This window comes from Leucopleurus acutus (genome assembly GCF_964270905.1).
Source record: "Leucopleurus acutus genome assembly, chromosome: 6".
In the NCBI taxonomy this organism is placed as follows: Eukaryota; Metazoa; Chordata; class Mammalia; order Artiodactyla; family Delphinidae; genus Leucopleurus; species Leucopleurus acutus.
Window position 1 is genome coordinate 113,024,437 of NC_139149.1, and position 12,259 is coordinate 113,036,695.

At 49.8% G+C, this 12,259-nt stretch overlaps 1 protein-coding gene across 1 annotated transcript; it reads right to left on the minus strand.

The window, feature by feature from the left end:
• Positions 1-1,029: 1,029 nt before the first annotated feature.
• Positions 1,030-1,904, minus strand: ARL4C (ARF like GTPase 4C; the record flags this gene model as incomplete). Its single annotated transcript, XM_082840967.1, has 1 exon — positions 1,030-1,904. The coding sequence occupies one exon, from the start codon at positions 1,902-1,904 to the stop codon at positions 1,326-1,328; it is 579 nt and encodes a 192-aa protein (XP_082697093.1). The 3' UTR covers positions 1,030-1,325.
• Between the last annotated feature and the right edge of the window lie 10,355 nt (positions 1,905-12,259).

Sequence of the window (12,259 nt, forward strand, 5' to 3'; positions counted from 1 at the left end):
AAACCAGATAGGCCACAATGAACCAATTAGAAATCTGAACATGTCACCACTTGCAGTGTAAAGGGATCTAAAAGGGCAAAGCAAAGTCTTTTTTTCCTAAACTGAGTTATTTCTAAGGTGAGTATTCATTCGTAGCAGATTTAAAAAAAAAAAAAGACGTCTGAAAACCATAACCCATCATCAAGCGGTTAGGATGACAAGAGACACCCCTTGCCAAAACCCGCCTGTCATTCAGCACACATCTGCAGCTGGTGTGCTCACACAGGCCAAACAGTAGGCTAAGAGAATTTAAGATTCCACACATATGGGGCTAGAAATGTATGCCGATTACACAGTGCAGAGGGAGGTCCCTGCATCTACACACACACCGCATCCAGCACTGATGTCGAGAGCCTTACCCTTTAAACACCTTTAACTATTCTGCAAACAGAAAATGCATCATTGGCCACCACCTCCAACAGTTTTTTGTTTTTGTTTTGTTTTTTTCTAATTTTTTTTTTTATTGGTCTCTTTGTGTGATAATGACCTACACATGGACAGAGTCCAAACCATCTGGAAGATGTCTGATTCCAGGCTGAAAAGCAGTTCTCAACATAACTGGTCTTCTGAAGCTACCACAAAGCACCAGGAAAGGGGCATTCTTCGCGGGCATTCCCCAGAGGAGGCCAGCGCAGTGCCCCGTGCCTTCCGGCTGCCCTACTGTTCCAGGCAGTCCTCTGATGGCCCAAACCAGCACCTCATTTGGGCCCAGGGCAGGACAGATGAATCTTCACAGGGGCCTGCCCTGTGACATAAAATTGTCCAGCTTTCACAGCTCAAGGAGAGGCTGTCCCCCCCAGCACCTCCCACTGCCACCATGCCCCCAGACGGGTACTCCCGGGGTTCTGGGAACCGCATACCTCAGGAAATTCACAGGTGCGATCCCCAGTGAGGGCAGGGAAGCCTGAACTTCTGGCCCTGATGGAGTAGGAAGAAATCGCTTTTGTCTCTGACATCTGAGCCTTCCAACCTGGGCCAGGAGGGCATACGGCGAGACCTGCACGTCCACTCCCCAGTGGGGCCCCCAACCCTTCAGCAGCTCTGGCGTTCAGACAAAAGGTCCCCTGAGCTAGGGGTGACGGCAGGTCGAGCTCAGGTTGGCAAGTCTGCCTACATACCCAGGTCGAGTCACTAGTCCTGCATTCCGCTTTAAAAAGTCGAAGCGTCGCTTTGGTTCGCTGTCTTTGTTCGCGGGCGCGGGCTCTCGATCGGCCATCCAGCCTTTCATTCATTCATTCCTGACTCGCTCGCTCGTCCCCCACCGACTCGGAACGCTGCCGCGCGCATTACCGCTTCTTCTTCTGCTTGAGGGACTTCCTGCGTTTCAGGATCATCTCATAGAGCTTGTCCATGCCCTCGGTGAGGCCCTCGCCGATGATGGCGCACGCCGGCTGGACGTGGTAGGTGGTGGCCGGGATGAGTTCGTGCAGCGCCAGCTGCTTCTCGATCTCGGCCACGGGCAGCGACTTGGGCAGGTCCTGCTTGTTGGCGATGACGAGCAGCGGCGTGCCCTGGTTCTCGGCGAACTTGGTCACCTTGTGCAGCTCCGTCTTGGCCTCCTCCAGCCGGTCCACGTCCACCGAGTCCACCACGTAGATGATGCCGTCCGTGCAGCGGCTGTAGGACTTCCACAGCGGCCGCAGCTTCTCCTGGCCGCCCACGTCCCAGAAGTGGCAGCTGATGCCCTTGGCCGTGCCGTTGCTCAGCTTGATCTTCTCCGTGTTGAAGCCGATGGTGGGCACCGTGTTCACGAACTCGTTGAACTTGAGCCGGTAGAGCACCGTGGTCTTGCCGGCCGAGTCCAAACCCAGCATGACGATGTGCAGGGACTGGAAGGCCGAGATGTTGGAAGAGATGTTGCCCATGGCTCCTCGCTGCGGCGCCGGCCACTGCGGCTGCGGCGGGAGGGCGCCGCCCCCCGAGCAGTTACGGGCCCGACGCGGCTGGGCGCACCTGGGCCCCGCCTGCCGCCCTCGGCCGCCGGCACCGGCCGAGCCTCGGCGTCCCCGGGGCGCACGGCTCGGCGCGCTCAGACGCCGCGGCCCCCGCGCCCGCGCCGGCCAGGCATCGCTTCTCTCGGCGGGCTTTTGTCTCCCGTGAAGCCGCCTCCGCTGCCGCGGCGCGAGATGCTCGCGCCCGGCGCCCTCCCCCGGCCCCGGCTCGCTCTGCGCCTTTTCGGGCCGCGCCCCCGCGCTCCCGCCGCTGCCCGGGCTCTCCGCGGCTGACGGCTTGGGGCTCCGGGTGCCAGGCCCTCGCCTCTGCCTGGGCGGTGCCGCCGCGGGGCTGCTCCCGCTCCCGGGGTGCGCCTCGGAGGCGCAGGCGGGGCGTGGGCTTCCCCGGCTGTTGCTGCCGGCGCGGCCGCCTCGCTGTCCCCGCCGTCCCCTCGCCGCCGCCGCCGCCGCCAGCCTGCAGCGGCGGGAGGGCGCCCGGCTCCGCCCCTCGCGGGCCCCGCCCCGCCCCAATGGCCCCGCCCCTCCCGCGGCCCTGGGTGGGGCGTGGACCTCCCCTCGCGGCCGGCCGCTTTCGCGCCCTTCGGAGCTTTCGAAATCGCCGCCGGCGTCCCCTCCCGCGCAGCGCCCAGACAATGGGCCCCGGAGCAGGCTCTTCCTCCTCGGCCCACTGACGCATCTTGTAAAAATAGCTCCCGGCTCCCGGAACTCCCCGCCCCCAGATCCCAGGCCAGCGGGATGCAGCCATGGGCGGTGCAGCCGGCCTCGGGGAGCGGGTCCGGGGGTCTAGGCTCCGTGGGCTTTGGCGCGGCTCGGAGTCCAGGGCAAGGCGGGCCGGGGCAGCTCTGCCCGAGGGGCTGGGGAGCGTCCGGGGCGGGGGTGAGAGTGTCCCGCCGGAGAGAGAGGGCGGTGGGTCAGGTTCCCCGACCCCCAAGAGAGGGGAAAGGAGGGCGCTGTCCGCAGTGAGCCAGCCCGGGCGCGTTTCCACTCTCGCGCCCTGTGCGGTGTCCAGGACCCTGGCCCTTCGCGATGCCCTGGCTCGCTTCCCTGCCAGAGCTCCAAGGGGCTCCACCGGGCCACCGCCGCACTTGGGGCGCAGGCCTGTGCCCGGGGTGCCCCGGAGGCCTAGCTTTTCCTGCCTGGCGGCAGCGATGCACACATCCAAACTTCGGCTTAAGGAGACCCTGTTTGCCCCAGATAGCTCCGACGACTCACCAGTCCCAGACAGCCCCTTTAGCTGCCTTATTTGTGTTTCCACCGACTCTGCTGACATGCCAGGTCAAGTGTTAGCATCTCGGGAGAGCACCCTCTACCACCCTACTTTGAGACCTGAGAATCACCTGCCCACAGGTAAACCACTCCTCCTGCACTAGGCCCTGTAGACGCACTTGGGCCTGAAACAAAACGTGTCAGGAGCTTGGAGTCGGTGGCACCGTAGGTAACAAACACCATTGCCCAGTCCCCGGTTTCCATCTCCCCTCACTCCAATTCAGTGGTCTTATTCTGGTTTGTAAACACACGACCAAGGCTCATCCTCTCCAGGTGCCAAGGAGACTGCGCGTGCATTTCAGATGCACACAGATCTGGGGCAGAGCTGCCTTGGAGGAGTAGCAGCAGAGGCAGAATGCACGGTGGCTTCTTCCCAACTCCAGCTTATGAGGCAGAGAGATGAAAATGGGGTCTAGGGGGCTGGAAATGAAAATGATAATGAGTAAAACCCAACATAGAAATACTTTCCTTTACCACCTTCGTTTCACAAGCTATGATAAAACAGGCAGTTTTGTTGGCCTTGAACCATGTGAAAAGACCACATGTAGATGGCAGGACCAGCCATCCCTCCTTTGGAACCCCCGTGGTGGTAGCAGTTTCCCAGACTGGGTCCAGGGCTGGAAAAGGCCTTGTGGATCATTCTGTCCAAGCTGCCAGATGAGGAGACCAAGGCCCAGGCGCTTGACTTTGCCAAGGCGGAACCTACATGCACACTGCCTTCTCGAAGCCCAGTGCCAAGGGCTGAGGGCCTGCGTGCTCTCTCTCACTCCACACCCCACCCACACACTGTTTTAATTTAATGGGGAATGAAGTTGTAAGCAACCTGAATTCAGCTGTGAAAGAAATTCAACTCAAATTGAGTTGGACAAAAATGGAAATATATTCACTGACGTAATGGAAAAGTTCATGATTACGATTCTGTTCAGGCGTGGCCAGAAGCCATGGAGCTCAAAAGAAGGCTTTAGACCAGGTCTCTCTCCATCTCTCTTCCGTTTTCCTACTGGCAGCCCTGGGCTCACATCCTTGGTGTAGATCCTAGAAAGAAAAAGGTGCATCTCTTTCCCAATAACTGGGACAAAAGCCCGAAGGACACATCTCTCTGGCCTGTCCGGCCCAGCCCTGCATCAAGTACTACTGTCCAGAGGGATGGAACACACTGATGGATGGGGCCCAGGGGCTAAACCTGGGGAGGGGTGGTTCCCAAAGAAAAAACAGGCATCTGTTCCCTAAAGGGCTAATGGGGGTGAGTAAGCAAAAATAACAGATGTCGGTGTAATTTAGAATGATTTCATTTCAGTTATTGGGAACCCTGGGAAGACAGGATTTTGTGTTTTTGGAGTGATTTTTCTGGCTCTCTTCAAGGCCTGTCCCATAGATGGCCACCTGCTCATGAGACTGTTTCTTCTCTCCTTCCTCTGTGCTAGACAGGACCTAGGCTGGGTGCCAGCCCGAGATGGGCCTTAGATTAGTAACCTGGGACCTGGGCATCTGGAAAAAGACAGACCAGACTGGAACCCTCTTGATCTGGCTCCCACAGACGATCTTACTGTAGGATGCCTTTCTCTTATTTGCATCTATCCCTTGTCAGGTCTTGCTTTTATTTTAAGGATGGTAGGAGGGCAATATTTTAGTAAAACCTGCGATGTTTGCCCTGGTGCTGAACTAATTCCTGCCGGCTGGGGTTTTGACTGCAGCACCACACTTTGCACCCCCTGTGGTGGGGTTTAGTAATAAAGGGCTGTCTGTTGTCCAGTAGCAAAAGCAGATTAATAGACATTAATGGAGCCTTCGAGAACAGGGCCATTAAACAGCAACTCACCATAATCGAATAGCAAACCGTGCTACAGTCTAATTTCACTCACCAGGTGACGAGTTGAATTTACAGTGGATAATATAACTTCTAACATGTAAAAATGTCATTTAGCTGAGTCACCTTTCCTTCTAGTATGAATTTCAATTGAGAACCCCCGGAATTATGAAAAGGAAAGTAATGTTTACCAAGACGTCAGAAATGCAAGGCCCACTTCGAGCCATGAACAGAAGTGTCACCGCTAACGGTCTGGGCTGTGTGGACAGACTGGATGGGGGGCTATACGTTTCCCACCACATTCTAGCCACGTGGCAATACCTAGGTTACCATTTCGCGAGCTCCCCATCTCTAAAATGTATCTAACACAGGTGGAGGTTGTGAAGATGAAATGAAATAATACACGTCAAGTGTTTGGCGCGGTGCCTGGCACACAGCAAGTGCCCTATAGAGGTTACCTGTGATACCTGCAAAACAACAACAACAACAAAAAAAACAGTTTTATAATGGACACAGTCGTTTGAGTCTCAACCGTCGACCAATCGGCAAGTATTCCATGGAGTGGAAAATACTGGCTGCAATGTGCTACTTTCTTCATTTTAATTAATCGGAATAAGACATTTCTCAAAGAATAACATGTACCTGTGTCTTGCCTGAGATGAATTTCACGTCCAGCAACAGCGTTATTTCCTGTCCCTTCTCTTCTGCATCGAGATGACTCTACACCCAGAAAAGAACTCAGTTCAAGTAAACAGAATGCAGTCACTTGACAGTGATTTTGAAATTGTAACCTAAAATATTCTTTTTTTTTCCTTGAAGGGCTTAGAAATCAAGTGTGCCACCGAGCAAAATAACTTTTGAGTGGATCCAGCAAAGAGAGCAATATATTCCGTCGTTACTATCTTTGCTTTAGGAAGGTTGATGACATAAGATGCAAAGTTGAGTGTGGATAAGGATATCTCAGAACACAGGTGTGTGTGTGTCCACAGGCACGGAGTGTGTGTGATTATTTGCCTTTTCTGATGGGATCCTTGGGTTCAGGTCCACTGTCCCCTGTGCTTAGCTATTATAATACAGGAGTGCCCTCTACTGAGCTTCTTGTATACGAGATGAGAGCCTCCACAGAGGCAAATTTGCCTAGTGCCTAGTAAAAGTTCCATCCATACGTATTGAACAAATGAATGGATTAGAGACTCCCTAACCTGGTTCTCTATCTGGAGCTATGGGACTAGATCTTTTAGAGTCCCACTTGTTAAATTGAGAAAGTGCTTCTCTTCGGGCCTCAGAGCCTGGGGGCGTCGATGTTCAGTTGCAGTCTTGGTTCTTGTTTCCAGTGCAGACTAGGAGGGGTTATTTGCCAGGAGAGGGGACCAGGAGTCTGGCAGAGTAGGCAGGGATGTTACCAGGAAAGCTGTTCAAAGAATCACAAATTAATGGAAGAGAGAGGAAATCAGCATGCGGGAAACCCAGCTGAGATAAGAGATTGGAAGAAATCGATGTTTGCATCTAATTCAGAGGGCGGGCAGCCATAATGGGAGAGGGGACCAGAAGTTGAGAATAAAGGAGGTCAATTAGGCAGAGAGAGGACAAGGCTTGAAACTGCGGAAGCCAGGTGGTCCGGGATGGAAGTCCTCTGGTGGGAGTGTTTCCTTAACGAAGCTCCCCACCTACTCCCCCAGAGTCCTAGGGAGGGCCGGACACAGGAAGAGTCATCACTGGAGGAGTGCTCACCTCAGGGGACACAGGGAAGGGACCAAAAGACACTGGTTCCCAGGGGAGTTTTGTGGGCAGGGCAGTAGATTTTGGTGGAGATAAGTATGAAGCTGTGATGCTTGCAGGCTTGTCCTTCATTCAAGGGGTCCGAAGCCTGGAAATAAAAAGGATCCACTCTTAATTTATCCCTCCCCGCCTTCCCCTTTGGTAACCGTAAGTTTGTTTTCCGTGTCTGTGAGTCTGTTTCTGTTTTGTAAATAAATCCGTTGTATTCGTTTTTAGATTCCACATGGAAGTGATATCATATAATAGTTGCCTTTTTCTGACTTCCCTCAGTAGGATAAATGCAAAAGAATCTGAAGAAATGTATATGCATAAGTGAATCACTTTGCTGAATACTTGAAACTAACACAATATTGTAAATTAACTATACTTCAATTTAAAAAATCTATTACTATATTGTCCATTCAAGTTCGTGGTTTTCATGAAAAACCAACAAAAAAATCACAGTTCAGACTGCCCTGTTTCTGACTTTTGTGACGCAGCAAGGCTGAAACAACTCAGGTTCTCATTTTCCCGACAACCACTACTAAGAGAATTTAGTGGTTGTTGATGTTTTTTTCCCCATTCCAGCCCTCATTATTAATGGTCGATCTCTATTATATGCCTGGGACAGGTATGAAAATTTAGAAGTCATTATCTTTCCTGTCAATGTTATTTTCAGATAAGATTCTTATATAAGATCGTTTTGAATCGCTCCTTAAAACTTAAATTTCATCTCTTAAGTGAACTTTTATCAAGGACATTAAGAGCTGACACGGAACTCAGGGCTGTCAAAATGACAGAAAATGCTCACTTTAGTGCCAGTCCTTTCAGCTGAAGGGGAAGAAAAAGCTTGGTATGCAAAAGTTATTTCTGATTCCTTTAATAATTCAGACACCGTAATTAAATTTCGACTCTAATAGCTACCGTGAAGGAAAAAAAAGGGGGTGTGTGTGTAACAATAACTCCCGGTGATTGGTGTTCCGCACCACGAACCAAAAAGTATTTGATGGAAACTTGGATTCCTTTGCTTTCCCTTCCCCCTCCTCCCCAGGTGAAGTGAGATGCCTATTATTTTCATTTAATTAAAACCTAGTCGGCTGGACCCGAGGGAGATGGAAACAATTGTGCTTCTGTGCCTCTATCAAGCCCCGTCGGCTCTCTGAACCGTGGTGGAGGAGGGCCAGGTGTGACGCCAACGCTCCCATTGTCTGCTGTGTGGTCACTCAGGATGACTCTTCCCTTCGAATACAAGGCTCCTTGTGGAACTGTCCTCTGTGAATATGGCACAAACATCGGGATAGGGTTCTTTGGTTCCTGGCTGCTTCTGTTAGAGACCTAGCCGCTCAAGGTGATTATTTCCTCCTTCTGAGTTACACTGTGCTTATGTAACCTAATCCTTTGCTTCACCCATCATAGAGAATCCCTTTTACTTTCTTGCCCCTGCCCTCTGCAATCTCCTAAATCCTCTTTCCTAAGGTCCTTGGTGACCAAAGGAAAAATGCAAGGCCTTCGGGTTCCTTGCTTACCTGGCCTCTCAGTGGATTCTGCCGATTGCCCCATCCTTCTTAACATTTTTCTCTAAGAAAACCAGCTGGCCTGGCTAACTGGCAGTACTTCCCGCCCCACACGCTGCTCTAAAGATGCAGGACTGATTTGTGCTGATAAGCGTCTGGAATGGAGGTGCATCCTCCATCAGGACCTCCAAACAGGAGGCTACAGAGCCGTGTTTCCCTCCCGGCTCTGATCATGGCCTAGACATGTCCGCATCAGTCATCAGTCTACAGAAGGCTAGTGGCCCCCAGTGGTTGGTTTTGGACCTTCTCATCCTCTTGTCTCTGGGTAGTTAATCGCATCTACCTCTCATGATTTCTCAGTCTCCATCACTGCCAAAAGCCAGAAGCTCCCAACATAGAGTATTACACTCAAAGCTCTGTCTATATAGGTCTCCACCAGGCTCACTGCGCAAGTGCATCCAACCAGCAGTAGATCGCAGACAAACTCCTCTTTCCCTTCTGTCTGCTCACTCCCTACATCGAGTCCACCAGAGTCCAGATAATCCTACTCTGAAATAGCTCTTGGAATTAAAACTATGAGCCCTTTAAAATCACTTTTATTGTTTTTTTCTTCCATTCAAGACAAGTGCCTTTATTCATGTCTTTGATTAATGTGGTACTTACGTCTACTTTTGCACGTGGAAAGGAGCAAACTTCATCCAGTCACGTGCTCTGTCTACTCTGCTTGCATCCCTGGGGAAGAGGGTAGCTAATCTGATTGCCCAGAGCCTAATACTTCATTGGGTTGCATCTCACTACCCATCAGTAAAGGGAAGTGTCTTCAGGAGTTGAGGCACTGTCTGTCTCCACCACTCACAGGGTAGGTAAGCTCTGTGGGAATGGCCTTCTTATATTCAGAGGTAGAGAAGGCAAGCCTCACTTGCATCCTTGGCCTAAGCTGCTTTCTCCAATCTAGCTTTTACCACAGAGTTAGCAAAAGATGAGAGATTGGTCACCAATGTTTTCCCGGCTTAATAACGCAATGCTACCTGGTCCATACAGGGAGGTGATAAGCAAGGGGATTTAGGCCTCAAAACTCAATGCTCAACCCCTAACATGACCAAGGAGGACGTTCCAGGAAACTCTGGCATCCAAAAGAGAATATGAGGAGACATGAGCTCCACACAACATAGAGAAAACCCCGAAGAGAGAAGAGACCCAGATAAAAAGTCTCTAAGATGAGATGAAAGGTCTACTGGAGCAAAAAAATGAAAGCACAGGGAAGTGAATTTAGTCCCTCCTTTTTCTAGTTTCTGATATTTTCATCCTAGTCAAAGACATCCCAGTATTTATGGGGGGTCCAACCCTTTACTCAAAGAAAAGCCAGCCTCTCTCTCTTGAGAAGCTCATGTTCAAGAGCACAAAGACAGAAATGACTAAACGGTCATGTTTTAGTTTCAGGTGAAAGCACACAATTTAACGTTTGGAAGCTACAAAGGGTATCAGTGAAGAAGCCCCTTTCCCACCCTCCCTCACCCCCCACCCCCGCCAGCTGCAGCTTCTCTCCCTAGAGGTGACAGCAGTTATCAATGGCTTGAATCTCCTTCCAGATACCGAATTATCCTTTTTCGGAACTACACCTTAGAGAAAATGTGTTTATGCTTCTCAAAATTCCTAAGCAAAGGAAGCAAAAGAGACAGCCGTGTCATAAATTGTTCTGATAACAGGTAGCCCAGAAGACCTAAAATATGGCCATGGAATATCAGGGTAAAATCCTCCAGAGAGATACTACAAGCTTATTGGAGAAAGGAATAAGCTCTCAGACCTTTCCTACAGCCCTGCGCAGGCCAGGAGCCCAGGGGAGCTTTTGATCCCAAGAGCAGCTGGGTGCTGGGATCACTTGGTGGTACTTCTAGGGCACCCACGCCTTGGACCTCAGCGTTTTCACGGTGCTGCTGGACACCTGCCATCCAGGAGACTGGGCTTCACTCCATCCACCGCGGCTGCTGTCCTGACACCTGGCCAGCCACTCGGAAGCCCCTCTCCCTGTCCCCTGCACCTGGACCTACAGCTGCTGGTCACATCTTATTAGACCCAGACGCAGCCTTGGTTTGCCTGATTTAGGATGGACTAGTGCAGACAGGAGGAGCGAGGCTCACTGGAAACGGTAGTGAGAAAAGTCCAGGAAACAAGTCAGCAGTTTTCCAGTCCGTTATGGCTTAGGATGAAAAGATAAAGCAAAACAAAAACAAAGAGATGAGAATAAATTTAATTTCTGTGATCGAAGTTTCCTCTTATTGAATTCTAGCTTATTTATCTATATTTCTTAACTTGGTTTTCAACCTTCTGCTCATGGACCATGTCTTTGTTATGATTTTATCTAGTGCTAAGCGGAGAAAAGAACTGAATAAAAACTACCCTGGGTTTTTCCTTGCCAAAGAAGTCATAAATTCAGATATGAAAATTAGACTTCAAGGCAGAGTGATGATTCAAGAAACCAGGATTAATATTACATGGAGCCACAGAGACAGGGAGTTGGTTGTAGACAGAAGCCTTCCCTGAAGAATTGTTGATACTAGTCAGAAACTGGAATGCCCATCTGCCACAAAATTATTAAATCATCTAAGCCATGTGATCAAAGACTTCAGAGCTATAAAAGGAGTGAGATGAGTCTGTGTGTGTTGATATGATTAAGATCACGCAGATATTGATAACTAAAAGAAACATGGTATACAAATGCCCCCAGCTTCATGAAAAATTGTGTTTGTGTATATATATATATATGCATACACACATATATATATATATATATATGTGCAGGGCGTTTTCCAAAAATATACACAAGAACACAAGGAACTATTGATATTGGTTATCTCTGGACCATGGAACAGAGTATGTGGGATGGAAAAGAGACTCACGTTTCATTGTATATCTTCTGTGCTGTTTGAATTTGCTTTCCACATGCATGAAAATATTATTTTTGTCATAACAAAGTCCAAAAAACCCACTTAGCTAATGAATGCATGCACAAAAAAGAAAAAATGCCTGCATACATATGCAGATTTAAAAAGCTCTAAATTCTCTACTGCATTCTAGAAAGAATTAAAATAAATATAACAAAAGTCCAGAAAGTGAATTACACCAGCAAATATCAAATATCCATAAATAAGTGATTCATGTTCAGCTGCGTGAGATCCATAAAAGTCGCCTTCAAGCATGACTGAGATACGGGGCTCAGGAAGCGTTTCCAGGGGCAAATTGATGGAAAGCATCATTTTCGTCTAGAGCTGCTATTCTGCTAACTCAAGGTCAGGCTGACAAGGTTAAACGTAACATTAACATTTAGAAGTGCTCTCCCTCGGAGGCGGAAGTACAGCTCTTCTGAAACCTTTAAAACCTTTTGGGAAGGGGTCACTGCCAACATCCCAAGTTCTTTGCAGGTTTTTAAATGATTCTGTCCAGGGCTGACTCTGAATATGAAACAGTGGACAGAAACATGCTCATGATACTAGAGACATTTTTTGCTATTACTTAAACATTAAGAATCTTCCCTTCTGCTGTGTGTGCATGCAAAGTATCTCTTATAATGACATTTCATCTACATATCATTAACACTTTATCACATGAAAGTGGCGGAGAAGTAGCTTCCCAGCAGAGTCTCCACTGGAAGTGGAGAACTGATGTTACACAAGGTTTTTCCAGGCTTTCTGGAATTGTCTGGGCCAAATGAAGCACAGCAAGGAGGCAAAGTTGGATCTTACGGTTTGCACGAGGCTCAATATGGAGCTTCTATATACACACTACCAAATGTAAAATAGACAGCTAGTGGGAAGCAGCCGCATAGCACCGGGAGATCAGCTCGGTGCTTTGTGACCACCTAGAGGGGTGGGATAGGGAGGGTGGGAGGGAGACGCAAGAAGGAGTAGATATGGGGATATATGTGT